Source organism: Triplophysa dalaica, chromosome 5, assembly GCF_015846415.1.
Source record: "Triplophysa dalaica isolate WHDGS20190420 chromosome 5, ASM1584641v1, whole genome shotgun sequence".
In the NCBI taxonomy this organism is placed as follows: domain Eukaryota; kingdom Metazoa; phylum Chordata; class Actinopteri; order Cypriniformes; family Nemacheilidae; genus Triplophysa; species Triplophysa dalaica.
In genome coordinates this window covers 7,047,659-7,066,115 of record NC_079546.1, presented here as the reverse complement: position 1 = coordinate 7,066,115, position 18,457 = coordinate 7,047,659, and the positions used below count along the sequence as shown (strand labels likewise).

The 18,457-nt window shown below is 39.1% G+C and overlaps 1 protein-coding gene across 4 annotated transcripts in view; it reads left to right on the top strand.

The window, feature by feature from the left end:
* Positions 1 to 18,457, top strand: part of chchd3a (coiled-coil-helix-coiled-coil-helix domain containing 3a) — a 53,313-nt gene that overhangs the window by 25,997 nt on the left and 8,859 nt on the right. For 2 of the 4 annotated variants that reach the window (XM_056749355.1, XM_056749353.1), the window contains 3 exons: positions 3,215 to 3,229; positions 4,492 to 4,575; positions 14,431 to 14,501. In XM_056749355.1, coding sequence (XP_056605333.1) covers positions 3,215 to 3,229; positions 4,492 to 4,575; positions 14,431 to 14,501 — 170 coding nt within the window. The remainder of the gene's footprint in view (positions 1 to 3,214; positions 3,230 to 4,491; positions 4,576 to 14,430; positions 14,502 to 18,457) is intronic. The other 2 variants (XM_056749356.1, XM_056749354.1) reach the window with 1 other exon arrangement.

Genomic DNA, 18,457 nt, shown 5'->3' with positions numbered 1-18,457 from the left:
AATGATAAATGCCCCTGAGAGGCTGTTTTTATTGCTTATTTCTTAATGGACGTTCTTGTTGATAGTGAAGAGCTGCTTGATTGTGTCTTTAAAAGAATATTTTGCTTTATTTTCAGCTTAATGTCTATGGACAGCATCTGTGGTCTGCTGTTGATTTCCGTGGAAAATAACTTCTGGGTCCCTCAGGTGTATAAATGAACAGGAAATGATGTTAACTGTACAGTAATACAGTGTACAGTTATTGTCATAACTTCATCAAATTCGAAACTTTTGCCTCTGTATTGACATCTTAGTTTGAAATATAAAATCACAGGTTATTTTATGTACTTCTTCGGGTAATTTTACATAACATTGACATTTTTACACAAAACCTTGTTTGATGAACCAAGTTATAAATAATTTATAAAAGCTTACCATTTTCTTATGTAGAATTTCAATAAATATTGTTAACCATACATTTCAGCAGATTTTGATCCCTTGCAATGAAAATATCCTCTATTCATTTATAACCTGAAATATTCTGTATGGTTTTGTTTATAATTGAATAAAAAACACAAATATTTTCTCATGCATTGTAAAGGGTTTTTTAAAAGATATGTCCTATGAAATAGATTTATTTGTGATCTTTTAAAAAAAATCAAAGCGCAGTTCCATGCAAATGTTAACCTTAAGATGAAAACTATATTTTTACCAAAGGTTTTCACCATACTGATAGGTCAGATGTATTTTATTGGTCGTTTAAATACCCATGTGAAGTCTCAAAGTTTTAAAGGATTTTTTTTGTGTGTTTTTATGTTTCTTGTCACATGCATAGCACATTTCACTTTTTTATAATAGAAAGCTTGTGCATAGACTGATATATTTCCTGACTCTCTATCAGGCGGAATATAGTTACTATATTTTAATTTTCACGTTCCCATTTATGAGGAATATGGACAGTTACTTGGATGATGGATAAATATCACTTTAAAAACACACAAAAAAAGACTTTCTTATATAAACAGATGGTTCAGTATATTGGTAATAAATACATTCTCTTAGAATTTATATTTCAGGTTTTGACTAAAAATGTCACATCTTGTCACATCAAACGTCACAGTTGTTGAACAAATTTTTTACCAATTCTTTATACTTTCATATTTTGCAACGGATCCAATATTCAGTTTTCCGATAAGATGTCAACCCCCCAGGATAAATGTCACAGGAGGTGTGACTTTAGCATGACAAATCGCTCTCATTGTCCTCCCACAAATCCTCCTAATCTGTTGTTTTCAATGTTTGTAGTTTCACTTTCACTCCGGCTCTTGCATCCCACTCCCCTTTCCTCATTAGCGAGATAATAGCATGCGGTCACGTGACTCGGGGGCTTTGTTAGCGGTGTAATGTAATTAGATGACCTGCAGGAGACTAAATAAATGTGATCTGATGGAAATACTCTTGACAGCCTGTGTGACCGAACGGCAGAGGGCCGCCATATGCCCCCATGATGCGTCGAATTAGGGGGGAATCCCTGCTCGCCCATCGGTGGCGAAGCCTCCGTGTTCTTTAATTGCTCATTGGATACGCTTTCACTGTGTTTATCTATTGGCCTGTGAATGCAGCTGCTGCGTTTGTGTGTATGTTCGAGGCTGAAGGTCAGCGGCAATAGCTCCATCTCTTTCCATAGAAAATTCGGAACAGAAATGTCTCCTTGACTGATTACCCACAATGCTTCCTGCCCACGCAAGGTTCTATATTGGTTTATAGGCTTGAATGTGTGAGTGTTGGAGGGGAACAGAGCAGAGGTCAGGTTTAGTCGGCTGGAGTGTTGGACTGATTTTGAGGAAGACTGTGGGTGTTTTTGGTGAGCAGTTGTTGTTTTTCTAGGTTTTTACTGAAGCAGGTGTTGGACTTGATTAAACTGTGGTTGTGCTGCTTTTGAACGCCACTTTGCCAACACCCACACGTCATTGTTATACCTCCTGGTTTTATAGCAACAAGCAACTAAACAAATTACAATTTTAAGGTATCTTATAGTATAGACAAGTATAAAACATCACAAATTAATGTGTTAACTTAACCTTCATTATTTTGTTATAATCATGCATTTTGTATTTGTATGAGAGAGGTTTTAGTAAGTGGTGATATCTGCAGAAAGTGTGAAACCTATACCACAATTTACAAAACTGTTTGTAGTTGTTATTACTTTATTATAATTCTGTTTAGTTGGACTTAATAGCAGAACACCCGGAAAACATAATCACTGTCAGAAAATGATAACAATAATATGAAAGTTTCAAGGCTATTTGAAAAGCCATTATAGTATCGTAGTGATACCAGTAATTTCTTATTTTGTGGGGTAAACAACAGCTTATAAATCAAACTTAATGCTGTTTATATGAAAGTGTAAAAATGCAGATGTTTTCTGTGATTGGTGTAGTGTTAGATGATAGAATATACAGTTTGTACAGTATAAAACCCATTATGTCTATTGCAAGTCCCCATAAATCATGGAAACCCATGTGTGCGTGCGTGCGTGAGACAGAGAGAGAGAGTTGTCTGAGATGAAAATGTTTAATTTTACTTGGGATTATTAAAAAAATCTCTTTGACCTAGAAATGATTGCAACCTGAGGGTTTCTATGTGAGTCAATGTGAAGTTGAGCCATCAGCAGGAGTTAAGCTCTGATGGAGATCACTGGGCCGTGATTAGATTTACATTAGATCAGATTTTCAGGTTTAAGATTTTTTGATGAGATTTCTCTGTTGTTAAGAGCTCTTTCCACCTGCAGCAGCAGTTAGATAACACACACAGATGATTGTGTGGTCTCTCCTCTGGCCTTGACTTGAGCATCCCTCCTGCTGTTTTTTTCACACTGCAATGTGTGCGTGTGTGGGACCAAAACCTGAAAACACCCCAACACCTGGGGACTCGTGTCACCGTGGGGACCAAAATTGAGGACCCCATGGGCAAAAAAGCGTATTAATCGTACAGAACAATATTTATTTACATCTTAAAATGCAAAAAGTTTTCTATGAGCTTTAGGGGTAGTGGATAAAATATACAGTTTGTACAGTATAAAAAACATTAAGCCTATGCACTGTCCCCATGGAGATAACAAACCAGACATGTGTGTTCGGGCTTCAGCTGAATGCTTACATGCTGAATATACTTATAGGAATATCATTGTTAAATCTGTTCTCTCTTTTCTTCTTTTTTTGCTCTCTCACTGCAGCAGATGGAGAGAAAGGTAAGCAAATAAGAGGCTTGATTTATTCATCTTTCACTATTTCCTTTATCAGTGTCATACTCTTGTCTCTCACACACCCTCTCTACATTCACTCTCCTTCAGTGACGTACTGTTGAAATGCTTATTAATCCCATTGTGCTTCTTGTGTACACCAGAAATGTATGTATTATTCTAACACTTTTTGTGTAATGAGCAACCTTGTTTTAAAGGTGCACGCAGTAGTTTTTCCCTTGTTAAAATGTTTTAATCTGAAAATTAAATGGACTAAAAAAGTATTTCATCTTGCATGTCAGTTTCTTGCAGAAATCCAATTAAACCAGTAACCTATTAGAGATTTTTTGAGATACTATTCACTTTAGTTCAGTAACCTCTCACTGCTGACTGCAACAAAAAAAAAAGAAAAGAAAAGAAAAGTGCAAATGCATCAGTAATCGTTTTTACTTTAGCATGAAGCCGCATCCAAGTCACTAGATGTCAGTATCCAAAGTAGCTTTTGTCAAAGGAATAAATTACTAAGTGCACCTTTAATAAAATCTCTCATATTTGTACTCGCCCAAAAACAATATTTTTCTTACTGGAATGAATCTTATTTGCTGTTTGTCCTAATTTCACATCTTGTTTATGTTTTTTTTGTCTAACTGTTACTTGAATGTGAATGTTTATTGCCACATAAACTAAGAGACGTTGTGCTAACAGAGACATTGTTTTGAATTCCACCGCCGCCATCCTGAACCTATGAAAGCCAAAATGACCTCATGAATAAGACAATAAGAAATAAAAATGAGTGAACTTGACTGTCACTACATCTGACCTTTGAGACTGTTAAATAAATTAGCAAGGGTCACTTCCTGTTGCTGAAGGTCAAGAGGGACAGATGTGCAGAGGCAGGTGCAATAGGACAGAGAATCACAGATAAGAGAATAAAAGATTCCTCATTCTACCACTGCTGATGTTATCTCTCTGCATCCACATACACTAAGCCTCTTACACACCGGCGAGGCTTTAGATGAAGCCTGCCGTGAACTGATGCCCTTGAAATAATAATAGGTGCATGTCATCTCTCGCAATACCAATGACCTAAGGCTATAATGACTATATGCATATTATTAGGATAGTGCATATCTAATGCGCTTCCTGGTGTGGAAACTATTCAGATTAGTTTTTACGATTTACATTTACATACTTAGTTTTGTGTGACATGTACATGCATTCCCTGATTCTTACCGTATGTGATTGTGTGTGTCTTTGTGTCATCCCCACAGGCCGGACAATTGGAGGAGAGAGAAAAGGAACTCAAGAATCAAGATGCTTTCTACAGAGAGCAACTGTCTAAGATGAAGGAAAGGGTATGGCCTGTACATTTTCTGTTACATTATCCATAGTTTCTGAAAACATGCACAATGAACACTAAAACACTACATTGTCACTAATGTGATATTATAACCATGTTAATAGAGTGAGACATGAGTGCCTGTAGTTTGTCATAGCGGCAGAGAATGAGACAGTCTGCTCTGTATTATAGAGGCAGAGAGTGAGACAGTCTGCAGTGTATTATAGAGGCAGAGAATGAGACAGTCTGCTCTGTACTATAGAGGCAGAGAGTGAGACAGTCTGCTTTGTAATATAGAGGCAGAGAGTGAGACAGTCTGCTCTTTATTATAGAGACAGAGAGTGAGACAGTCTGCAGTGTATTATAGAGACAGAGAGAGAGAGAGTCTGCTTTGTAATATAGAGGCTGAGAGTGAGACAGTCTGCTCTGTATTATAGAGGCAGGGAGTGAGACAGTCTCCACTTTATTATAGCGGCAGAGAGAGAGTCTGCTTTGTAATATAGAGGCAGAGAGTGAGACAGTCTGCTCTTTATTATAGAGACAGAGTGTGAGACAGTCTGCAGTGTATTATAGAGACAGAGAGAGAGAGAGATCTGCTTTGTAATATAGAGGCAGAGAGTGAGACAGTCTGCTCTTTATTATAGAGACAGAGAGTGAGACAGTCTGCAGTGTATTATAGAGACGGAGAGAGAGAGAGTCTGCTTTGTAATGTAGAGGCAGAGAGTGAGACAGTCTGCTCTGTATTATAGAGGCAGAGAGTGAGACAGTCTCCACTTTATTATAGCGCCAGAGAGAGAGAGTCTGCTTTGTAATATAGAGGCAGAGAGTGAGACAGTCTGCTCTGTATTATAGAGGCAGGGAGTGAGACAGTCTCCACTTTATTATAGCGGCAGAGAGAGAGAGAGAGTCTGCTTTGTAATATAGAGGCAGAGAGTGAGACAGTCTGCTCTTTATTATAGAGACAGAGAGTGAGACAGTCTGCAGTGTATTATAGAGGCAGAGAGTGAGACAGTCTGCTCTGTATTATAGAGACAGAGAGAGAGAGAGTCTGCTTTGTAATATAGAGGCAGAGAGTGAGACAGTCTGCTCTGTATTATAGAGACAGAGAGAGAGAGAGTCTGCTTTGTAATATAGAGGCAGAGAGTGAGACAGTCTGCTCTTTATTATAGAGACAGAGAGTGAGACAGTCTGCAGTGTATTATAGAGACGGAGAGAGAGAGAGTCTGCTTTGTAATGTAGAGGCAGAGAGTGAGACAGTCTGCTCTGTATTATAGAGACAGAGAGTGAGACAGTCTGCAGTGTATTATAGAGGCAGAGAGTGAGACAGTCTGCTCTGTATTATAGAGACAGAGAGAGAGAGAGTCTGCTTTGTAATATAGAGGCAGACAGTGAGACAGTCTGCTCTGTATTATAGAGGCAGGGAGTGAGACAGTCTCCACTTTATTATAGCGGCAGAGAGAGAGAGAGAGTCTGCTTTGTAATATAGAGGCAGAGAGTGAGACAGTCTGCTCTTTATTATAGAGACAGAGAGTGAGACAGTCTGCAGTGTATTATAGAGACGGAGAGAGAGAGAGTCTGCTTTGTAATATAGAGGCAGAGACTGAGACAGTCTGCTCTGTATTATAGAGGCAGAGAGTGAGACAGTCTCCACTTTATTATAGCGCCAGAGAGAGAGAGAGAGTCTGCTTTGTAATATAGAGGCAGAGAGTGAGACAGTCTGCTCTTTATTATAGAGACAGAGTGTGAGACAGTCTGCAGTGTATTATAGAGACAGAGAGAGAGAGAGTCTGCTTTGTAATATAGAGGCAGAGAGTGAGACAGTCTGCTCTTTATTATAGAGACAGAGAGTGAGACAGTCTGCAGTGTATTATAGAGACGGAGAGAGAGAGAGTCTGCTTTGTAATGTAGAGGCAGAGAGTGAGACAGTCTGCTCTGTATTATAGAGGCAGAGAGTGAGACAGTCTCCACTTTATTATAGCGCCAGAGAGAGAGAGTCTGCTTTGTAATATAGAGGCAGAGAGTGAGACAGTCTGCTCTGTATTATAGAGGCAGGGAGTGAGACAGTCTCCACTTTATTATAGCGGCAGAGAGAGAGAGAGAGTCTGCTTTGTAATATAGAGGCAGAGAGTGAGACAGTCTGCTCTTTATTATAGAGACAGAGAGTGAGACAGTCTGCAGTGTATTATAGAGGCAGAGAGTGAGACAGTCTGCTCTGTATTATAGAGACAGAGAGAGAGAGAGTCTGCTTTGTAATATAGAGGCAGAGAGTGAGACAGTCTGCTCTGTATTATAGAGGCAGGGAGTGAGACAGTCTCCACTTTATTATAGAGGCAGAGAGTGAGACAGTCTGCTCTTTATTATAGAGACAGAGAGTGAGACAGTCTGCAGTGTATTATAGAGACGGAGAGAGAGAGAGTCTGCTTTGTAATATAGCGCCAGAGAGAGAGAGTCTGCTTTGTAATATAGAGGCAGAGAGTGAGACAGTCTGCTTTGTATTATAGAGACAGAGAGTGAGACAGTCTGCTCTGTATTATAGAGGCAGAGAGTGAGACAGTCTGCTCTGTATTTTAGAGATAGAAAGTGAGACAGTCTGCAGTGTATTATAGAGACAGAGAGTGAGACAGTCTGCTCTGTATTTTAGAGATAGAGAGTGAGACAGTCTGCTCTGTATTGTAGAGGCGGAGAGTAAGACAGTCTGCACTTTATTATAGAGCCAGAGAGTGAGACAGTCTGCTCTGTATTAAGAGAGAGTGAGATGGCTTTTACTGTATTATAAAAACAGACAGTGATACAGCCTTTCCTGCTCTACAGAGACACAGTGTGAGACAGTCTGCACTGTATCACGGAGTCATAGATAAAGCATGGCTATGTGTGACACATGCTGTCTTGTGTTATGAGTTAGATTATGAGAGGGTCACTTCTACACTATACATTGAGACAGTCTGTCATGTGATACAGATGCAGTAGGGAGTACTGCTTTGCTCTCTACAGTATCATGGGAAGGCAGGTTCTCTTGATCTGTAATGCGTGGCAGAGGCCTCTCGGCAACCTCACGCTCATTTGTTTTGTCCTCAAACTGACACTCTGCTTCAGCTCATGGTCAGAGCTTCCTCTGAGCCTCTGAGAGAGGAGGGGTTCACTTCCCCTCACCTCAGATCCTTCGTCCTCAAATGCACATGACCATACTGGGCTCCTAGAGGAGACTATGAAGGTGAATATGAGCAAATTACCTATTTTAAAACTGATGTAGTGTAGATTGTGTGTCTGTAGGTATCTCTTTGTTCATCCTCCTCTATAGTTCACCCAAAAACTCCAATCTGCTGTTTATTTACTCACCCCTAGTTCATCCGGGATGAAGGTGACATTTTTTCTTGAGTAGAACCATAAAGAAGATTGTTTGGTAAATCCGCAGCCCTCTTTGCTTTATAGAATGGGAGTCTATGGGGTCCTCCTGTCTAAGACTTCCTAAAGCACTATATTCCAAAAAAGCGACTGTCGCTCAACACTCCCTTTCTGCGGGTGGCGCTAAACGCACCAGATGCTGGCATGCTATCTGCCACCAAATACTACATGAAGAAGAACGCTATCTGGACGTGTGCAGAGGCTTCACAGTATGACTAATATTATTAAAAATGTCGAATTGAAAATATCGAACGATTCGGTTCACAAGACGTCGACATGTCGCCAGGAGGCGCTCTTTTGGAATTATGTGCTTTAGGAAGTCTTAGACAGGTGGACTCCATAGACTCCCATTATATGAAGCAAAGAGGGCTGTGGATTTATCAAACAATCTTCTTTATGGTTCTACTCAAGAAAAAAATGTCACCTACATCTTGGATGGCCTGGGGGTGAATAAATAAACAGCAAATTGGAGTTTTTGGGTGAACTATCCCTTTAATGAGCTAAATGCTAATGTACATATATAAACGGATCTAGCCGTTAGCACAGTGAGTTTTGATGCCCATGTTGGTAATAATGTACATATTAGAGTCCAGAATGAAACATTTCGTAATTCCATTTATGAGGATGCCAGAGATGCAGGACACAGAGAATATTTTGAATGTAACCCAGAATATCTACATAAATTTATGTTAAGACAAAGTTTAGATTAATGTTTTTTGGGGGCTTTAGCTCAAAGTCTCTTCACCAGAACAGATCTCATGCAATTTTAGCTCTGTACACAACAACAGTTATCGTCGATCTCTCCCAGCTTCATCAATCACTTATTGAGCTCTCTTCGATATTTACAGGACTGTCAACTTGTACTCAACCACATATACACTTATTGGATTCCTTCTGTAATACACACACTCACATGAATAGAGATGCCCGTCAGCTGTATGGATTTGTGAATCAGGATTGGTGGGTAGATGTCATATGTAATAAATGCTGAGGCCACGGTTTTACATGCAATGACAGAATATCCATTAAGAACAAGTATCGGTTTTAATTTTTTTCATAATTCCCTTTTAATAGACATGAGAGGGTAATATTAGATGGAGGTATAAGTCTTTTCAGTATGATGCATTGTGTACGCATAGTTTGCACAAAAAGCACTCAGTTTACACTTTGTGACCATGAAAGATTTTCTGTTTAAAGTCTCAAGTTTGCAAAGAATAATTCTGTGCATCACTACATTGATACTGAAAACCACTATATTTTTTATGCTGTTGGTCTCTCCTCTCCATCGCTTTTCATTTTCATGAGCCTTTAGACTGTAACAGTACCAACTATGAAAAAGAGGGAAACAGTGAGATAGAAAAGAATGAAACACTGATATATATTACATGTCTCTTTCAATAAACTTTGCTCATTTATCAATGGCCTTCGTGTGACAGCCCATCACAGCTCTGAGACGCCGCCTGCCACCTCCACCCTACTTATTGGCATGAACACTCAAATTGTCTCTGAAACAATATCTGTGTGTGTGTATATGTGCTTACATCACATTTTCAACCCAAGCTTGCTATAAAAATCTCATAATTCAATTTAGCACTTGCCATTCCTACATCCCAGTTCTTTTTCCTCTACATTATTGTAAGTTCTTTATGTCATGCTTTATGATCAAAGTGTAGCAAGCTGCAGTCGAAAGTGTAGAGACCTTCTAATATAGTGTTTCTTAGTCTGATCAATAGAATTTCAATGAACTGAAGGACACTTGACTCTCATTGGCTGGTCTGTTGGCTTGCTTATAATTAGAAGTCATTATTGCTTTTCTTTTTTCTTCTTTCTTCAACGGCTCATGTTTCTCTTTGTGCTAGTATGGCTATGATCATGTGCAAGGAAACCTTGACCTCACACCAAGCCAACAAGGTCCTTAATTTAAGAGTTCAGCTCATTAGTAAAATTCCCAAAATGCATTGCACCTGCCACTCTACAATCTGGTAGAAAGGTATTGGGGTTGTAGGAATATAAGTGATTTTGGTTGAGATTCTGTATATATATTTAATGATTTCTTTTCCTTAACTTTTCCATTTATCACTTTTACGAATTTTCGGGGTTACGTGGTTAGGATGCTCAAACATACAATGCTTCATTTATACCTATTGAGGAAATCAACCTTGCAAAGAATACATATTTTTTTAATGTTTATCATTTATTTGAACAGTTATTGTTATATACCAACAATTTTTTTAATAGATTTTTGTCAGGTCGGCATTTATTCTTTCACTGTTTTTACAGTAAATTGAATTGGTTCTAAATAAAAACTATAGTGTCATGTCTAAGCTCTATGTTTACTCTGCATCCACAGCCAAGCTTTGATACAGATTTAACACTCAGGGGGCGGTTACCTGGCAACAATACACAGTGTGGTCTTGTGAACCGTTTCTAAGCTCTGGTGTTTTTAAATAATGCTCTATATATGTTCAAACTACATATCGTGGCTCTGCACGTTTACTGTAAGTCGCTTTTGTTTCCCATGCTTGCTGACAGCATAGTTAAGAAGCTGAACGTGTGGTGTTTTAGTTAAGATCCGCGTGTGGTCATTATCTCTTCCTCCCTGTAGACAAGACACAGGGAAAGGACAGCGTCTGTCTCTCCACGAGCCCTTGTTAATTTAATTACCAGAGTTTTATCAAGACAAGAGAACCAGCTTGAGCTCCGAGTTCACGCTAATATCGTTTTGTTTTTGCTTACAAGCAGCCATGCACGACCATGAATCATAGAGATGGAGCTCTCCAAAAAATAAAAAGTCTGTTTAGACACCCTCTTGTCATTTCAAACCCATATAACTCAATGCAAATTGTAAATAAATGTAGTTCATACCACTGATGCTGTACAATATAGAAGGTTTCATTTTACACTCACGCTGGGCCCAAAGTTACCTTCCGGTTTGTGTTTGGTTATAATATAAAAAAATATTTTATCTCAATATCAATATTTTGTGGTATATTAATTGTATTAAAGTCAATTAAAACTACTATAAATTAGTAACTAATTAAACTATTAACTAATTAATACTATTGATTCTTTGCGGAGGTCTATTGAAAGTTACGATTAGGCCATAAGGCGTTAATGTTGTTGCCGCTGTGTGTATAGATGCATTTAAATTAGTTTAAATAACATCAAAAGTTTGTCATTCTGATAAGTCTTCAGAAATGAATTGACAAAACAAATTATTTTAGCTATACAGTTATTTTCTAAACAACAGACAAATTAAGTTATAAAAAAAAGAATGTTGCGTCTATAAATGTAAATGAATAAATCGTGCACATATGTACCACATCCTGCATAGAACCGCCATCTAATAAGTTAACAAAATGTTGCCAATATGTCATTCATTTTCTAAAGATGTTTTCTTGCTCGAGTCGCAAGATCTAGAGCTGTTATATTCTGACATTGAGTAACAGCTTTGTTTATGTACCCGTGCTAGTTTGTGAATTTCCACCGGTCTGTTTTGTTTCGCAGTCTCCCGCTGTAAGAGAGAGTGATAGAAGGATTGACTCCACAGGCCTCTGCTCGGCTCTCCTTCCCTGTTTGCAGTCGCCAGTTTTGATTTGTTAAACCTCCGTCTCGCGCCTCCACCGGCGCACCGCAGAGCCAATATGGCCGCCGTGCTGTTGAGCCATAATGGCTGTCACAGCGGGGTTTCCTTCCACATCCTCTCTGGTGTGTGAGAGATAACACAGCCTGCTGATTACCGCACCACTGCTCACATCTCTCATTATAAAGCCTGGGAGAGTTTATTTGAACGTGGGGTTGTGGCTTAAACGCCATCTATAGCCACTGCCGGTAGCAGAAGTCGCTACCTTTAAATAGAAAGTGAGAACGTTTGTGTGCTGCTTTGTGGAATAGTTGCTATGTTAAATATCATAGTATCGTTCATGCTTTATTTTGAACTTGATTTGGAAAAATATAGATGTAGGACGTCTAAAATATTTGGATGTCGGATAAAAGCGTCTGCTAAATGAATAATTGTAAATGTACGTTTTGCATTCTCAAGCAACGCTCACATTTGATGTAACGTCTAGTTTCATAACCACAATCTGATCCTCCTGCTGTGCCAGGCGAAGGTGAGGGTTTAAGGTTTCGTAAAAGAGCTTGTGGGAGGTAGACGTGTGCTCGAGGGCTGATGGAGGGGACTCCAAATCAGTGTTTGCACAACTCTACCTTGAAAATCCCACTCTCTCATTAATCAAGCGAAATGACAGACCTCGAAAAATACACCAGCGCTTGGGTCAGGGGGCTGCAGAATGTGTGTGTGTTTTTCTCTTTTCTTATAATCAGTGTCTTTGCTGGTTGTAGCCCTGATTACCACTGACTCCTCCCATTAGTTCAGCATCAACATTGCATGTTGTAAAATTACAGCTGTTTCCAGCAGGCCGGCCGAAGCCTGATGGTTAATCCGGCGTTCCACAAGGGGATGTCAGAAGTTGTAGTACTTTGTTGGAGCCGATAGCCTTGTGGGCAGCGCGCTGACATATAGAGCAAATGCGTTTACGGCGACCTGAGTTTAAATCCTGGCTCAAGTTTCTTTGTAGATTTTGTTTCCCTGTGTAAACCCTGTACTTCTCTGTCCTCTTCAGATATTCTGTCGCATTTAATAAAAGCACAAAATGCCCTAAAAATACTTATAAAATATAGAGCCAAAGCTGAAATTTGGGAATAATAATGTTTACTTACAGGCTTAGTTCATCATTTAGGCACCGGTCATTTCAAACCTGGATGACTTTCTTTTGCAAAACACATTTTATTTACCAAAAAATTCACAAATCATGTTTTTTTTATAGCGCAATCCGATAAATATCAATCAAACTGCAGTTGGTTTGTTTTAGTTTATGCCATCATAACTGAAAAAAAATACAGCTAACTAACACAAAACATGAAAGAATAACAAAAAAAACATATATATATATATATTTTTAAAAAAGAGTTAACTCATTTTCGGACCAAACTGTACCTTTTTTTTTTCGAATTTTGGAAAACCGAAAACCATTGGTCCCCATTCATTGGTATTGCGTCCATACTATAGATGTCAACAGCCAACGGTTTTTGTTTATTAATATTATTAATATTCTTCAAAATATCTTCTTTCGTGATTTGTAGAAGAAAGAAAGTATGAAAGGATTGAAATGACAAGAGGGTTAATAATGACAGTGTATTCTTTTTTAACCTGATCTATCGCTTTGAAGAGAGTTTACCCATAAATCATTATTATAAACCCACCTTTTCATCTTAAATCGGCATTTTTTGTAGACACAAAACATAAAAGAAGATGCTAGACAGGATTTTAGTGAATTCTATTAGGCATCAGTCCCCATTTACTTTCAATGTACAAAAGAAAATAAAGAGCATCAACATTTTTTTAAATGAGGCCGAAATTGGAGAAACATGAGATTAAATAAATGATGAAATCATTTGTTTCCCCACTAACTCTTTATTTAAGGTGTTTTTGATAATACAATGCGCCTATTCTAATATAACTCCGATATAACTTGAATGTTTTAGCACTCGAATCGTGATATGTTGTTATCAAGACAAGGCTAGTATCACATCATTGATTGACAACAGACGAATGATTTTTACTTGACGTGCAGTCCATCAAAAGCTATATAGTAGCTTCACTAAAAGCCTCAGATATAATTATTGATCCTCTTGACTGTTGTCTTTCATTTGTATTGATTATGTGTGTGTGAGTCCAAGCTAGAGAGATGAACCTGTCTGTTTGTGATTGAGAACTCTCTTTATGGATGTAGCTTGACCGAATCTGACATTCAGAATATTTCTGTGTAATGTCAGTTATCTCTGCAAATCGCTGACCTGGATGCTTTAGCAAGGTCCATTCCAGGATACATTTTTTTTGTAACGGAACATAGTTCACAATGACCCTGACAGGGTTTTGGATTGGCGTCATATTTTAGGGGATAGTTCTTTCATCATTACTCCTCTTCATGTCATTGCAGACCTGTTTGACACAAAAGATGTTTTAAAAACAATTGACTTTCATCACACGGACCCAAAACCACTTAGACATCCCTCAAAATATTATCTTTTGTGTTCTTTTTTTAGCTGGGCTATTTTTTTAATGTGTATTGATGCTTTACCATGGATTTCCCACAGCTCTTTCTCAAAATGCAAAAGCAAGCAAAACGCCTTGTGCTGCATTGACATCTGTAGAAAAAAAGAAGTTTCAGGAGTTTTTCCCTGTACTGTAGCACAAGGCGGCGGAGACTTAACGGGTGGCAGCTGCTGCGGTTTTGAAGTTTAGTTTTACAAGCAGCTTTTTATGTCTTGTTTTCCAGTCACACTGCAGAAAACAGAGTGGAAAGGGCTGAATTTACAAGCTAAGCTTTTGATTTGAAAAGCAAACTAGGTTGTTATGGCATATATGTTTAATTCTGACAAAAATCTCTCTCTCTCTTTCGCCTAGAGTGCCCAGTTCTACAAGGTGACCAATGAGAACTATAACAAAGCAGCCGATGAGGTCAACGCCAAGTTCAAGTGAGTTCAGAGAAACAGTATGACACTCATCAGACACAAGTTGATTCATTCGTTCATTCATTGATTCGGTAAAGCTTAGCAGAAACACAAACTGAACTATAGCAGTATAAAACTATATGTGTTGCATACTGATGTTATACCATAATGCACATCTTTACCTTGTTGCGGTAGCGCTCAAAATTGTTTGTCACCAAAGCATCATTTACCCTGCCAGCGAATAGCAGCAACAGAGCGACATCATCAAAGTCATTTCAATGGGAGCTCGGTGACTTCCCTGACAAAATTAAGAACAGTTTAACTTTGGTAGTCGCTATATAAAGTCGCTCATCATTTGCTCAGTCGACAGAGCTCATGTCATTTGTCTCTTGTAAGCAACTGCAGTAAACAAACGATTAAGTTACTCATTTACTGTGAGTAATATTGTTATTTGATATGACATTTCGTCGCTCATGATGTGTGTAAACATAAAAAAAGACACCGCTTCAAAGCTGATGGTGGTGTGTGCGCCGCTTCACTAAGAGAGAAATGAAATATGAAATTATTTTTTAACCAAAACTTGATTGAAATGTAATAATTACTACTTCGCTACTCATATATACAAACTTTCCCGGGAGAACTTGATCGTGGCACAAGTGTCGTGAAAGTGGACACAGTCTTGGCTATTAGACATCGCTGGAAACTTGTAACCGAAGAGGATCACGATTATAGGACATTTTGGCTCCATATATCTTAATGTGGCCTATTACCCCCAATAGTAATGCATGTTGGTAAAGGGGAAGTGAGCGGAGACTAGCCTGTTTCAGGATTAGCCTTGGCTCACAAATCACATTAGACTATCATTATCCCTTCTTCCTCAGTGCCAACACAGGGATCATCGTCTCTTTAGAAATGTCAGAAATTGATTTGTGATGTCCACTGGGGCAGAATCGGAGTCGGGAGGGGGAGGTTGTCTAGCTAATGCTAAATTGCATTAGGAAATGCATTAAAATAGCATTAGCCTGACATGGTTCTGCGCACAGGCTCGCACCGGAGTGTCATGTGACCAGTGGGGCTGCAGTGAATGCTCCCATTGGCTGATTGCATTAGAGAGGTGCATTAGCCGCGCTGTGATTGGATTACGGGGTGGAGGGAGGAGCGTGTTAGAGTTTTTTTTAGGGTGTAATGAAATGTATTCAGGGTCTGGCGTTACACGAGTAGCCAGAGAGCCAGAAGCCCTACTGGCGGCTAATCGGGTTTAAATGCATGCTTGCGAGAGAGAAAGATGGAAAGAAAGTTTGTGTTTGATGAATGATGGGCCACAGGTGTGTTTTAAATAGCACGGGGATGTTTCCGTCGTACATTAGAAAGACTTTTGATATCTGTATTGCTTCTCCCGAGTGGATATTAGAATAATATTCACCCTCCAAAGGGAGAAGAGGAGATAAGATCATATCAGGAAATGGGTTGAGTAATAAAAATGAAGTATGTATTGAGAGCCTTTTGATTTCCTGAAAGTTGAAACCTATAGACATAAATATGGAAGTCCAAATCTGCATAATTGATTTAATTTACACGAGTTACGATTATCTTTATGCTTGAGGTTGAATACGGCTGTTGTTTCAACATTTTCATATTGCAGAAAGACTTGATTGGCAATGTCTGATTATAAAAATAAACATCCGACTTACCGAGATTTCAGTGAATCAACTACATTCCAATTAACCAATCAGCACCCTCCGATTTTGTTGGATAAGAGTGTTGTTCCACAGCCAGGAAAAAGGACGTTGACAAGACACCTGTTACTCTCGCCGACATATGCACACACACAGTCAAGATGCATAACGGTGGATGCGAGATAAATTACAGATGATTGCTTTGAGTGTTTGAGTGTTATGTCGCCTTTAGCCACCTGTCAGTGTTGACCTTTCTCTCAGTCTCGCTTTGCTATGTTGAAGCATGCAGTCTGTGTGTTTGTCATGTGTCCCTGGGGGCTGCCGTACTCGGTGTGACAAAAGAGGCACGTAAAGGCTTCACTGCGTTGACCTCTTGTACGTTCTCCCATCCCTCTTCTGAATGGCTTCGGCTGTCTCTGCTTGTCCAGTTTAGTTTATCTCCCATTAACGTGTGCCGTTCGGGTCAAATGCCACTTGTTAGAGTTTAACTCTTATGCTGTTCAGGAATAGTTCGACCCAGATTGTGAACGGATGTTAGCTTATCGGCCTGAACGGTTAAAGCCACCCAAAGACTTACCAAAAGGCCTCCATACTTTTTTCTTGACAGTTACATATACAAAGTAGTCCAGTTTGTAAGGGTTTCATGTATATTTTGAGCACTTCCACATTAAAAGATACTTTAGTTTACTATAGTATTTACTCTAGTCAACTTTAGTGAGACTAGATACTACCAGTGCTATGCAAAGCTTTCTATAGTAAATAGTAAACTCTACAATCTTCTTTATTTAATACTACAGAATGCTGTAGCTTCTGCAGTAGTTATATTATACTGTAGTAAGGGCTCTAGTATACTACGGTATTTTGTTACCGGTGCTACCAAAAAATCTGCTAATTCTATTGAAGTGACAAGATGACAATAATATTGTATTTTTTATCCATAATACTGTGTACTATTTAAAAATAGTATTATAGTGTAACAGAAGCTAAATAGTCAGTTTTCGTTTGACCTTTTGTTTGGCTTAAGCCCAGAGCCGTTGAGACAGAGAGTGTGACAACGGAAGTTCAAAATTTCCACGTGTCACGTGCTTCATGGAGCCTTTAGAAAGTTCCAGGAAGCAATGTTTTCTCTTTAAATGCTTTATTTCTTTAATATTTTATGACATACGTCTTTAAATTGGTTAAAAGTTCGTCAAAACCGGTCTGTTTAGCCGCAGCTCCATGCTTTACTAGTAACAACCGCGAACAATTGAGAGGCTCCGTGAACCGCCATTGCTGTGAAAAAACTGTTCAATCGGAGTCAACGGAGTTGACGCGACTCTCTCTCTTTCAAAGGCTCTGCTTAAGCCCCCCTTCAATACAATTACGAACCACGGAGGTCTGCGCTAAATCATGTATGCAAATGCTAGCTACTCCAGCTTAATTTGTATACGAACGCATACACGAAACACATCACAAATGGCATTAGGTCCTGTATAGGTACCTCAAACCTCCCTTGAGGACCGATGTTTGTTTTCGCCATATTTATGCACGAATTCATGTTAAGTATCACTGCCCAGCATTGTCACTTCTACAAGACTACGTGTTTCTCCACAAGACTTGGAAAACGTTCTCGCTCACGTCTCTTTGTAAAAGCCCCTCACACACAGCACAGACTCGCTGTGTAATTGGCCTCTATAAAGAAATTACTCCATTTAAGACGCCATGAAGTTTGACTGCCTATTGAAGCACAGCTTGACCTGTCTTAGCCAACACAATTATAGCTATTACAGCAAAATGTAAGTGAACGGCAGTCGAGCGGCCATAATATTTAAGCCAAGTGTTCGGTTTTAAAATAGGTCAGTAGATGGATTAGCAGCCGAGAATATCAACATAGAGTAAACGGCCGCTGAGCGAAAGCAGAACCAATACACACACTTAAAGTTATGGCCCGTCTGCTACAGGTTATCAAACTCTCGTCATCCCTAAAGTGGCTCTCCAGACTGTAGCCAGACCACTTTTACCTCCGTTCCATCTGCAACTGCAACTAGGATTACCTATACATCATTCTCTTATCTACCCTCCACCCCTCTCCCCATCTTTTTGTTTTCTCCGTGCCTTTCTCGTCCTCGAATCTGACCTCTGCTTGGAACATCTAGATCTCCGTTTCTAATCCTCTTCCTTCTGTTCTGGTTGGTAATGGGATGGTATGAGGTTGTGCCAAAGCCTTTGGATTCTTCTTCGTTTTCGTCTAGTGGAACTGATGGATCCTTTATGAAAATGATTCAAATTAACTTTAGACATTTTGTTGGGAGTCATTACAACGTC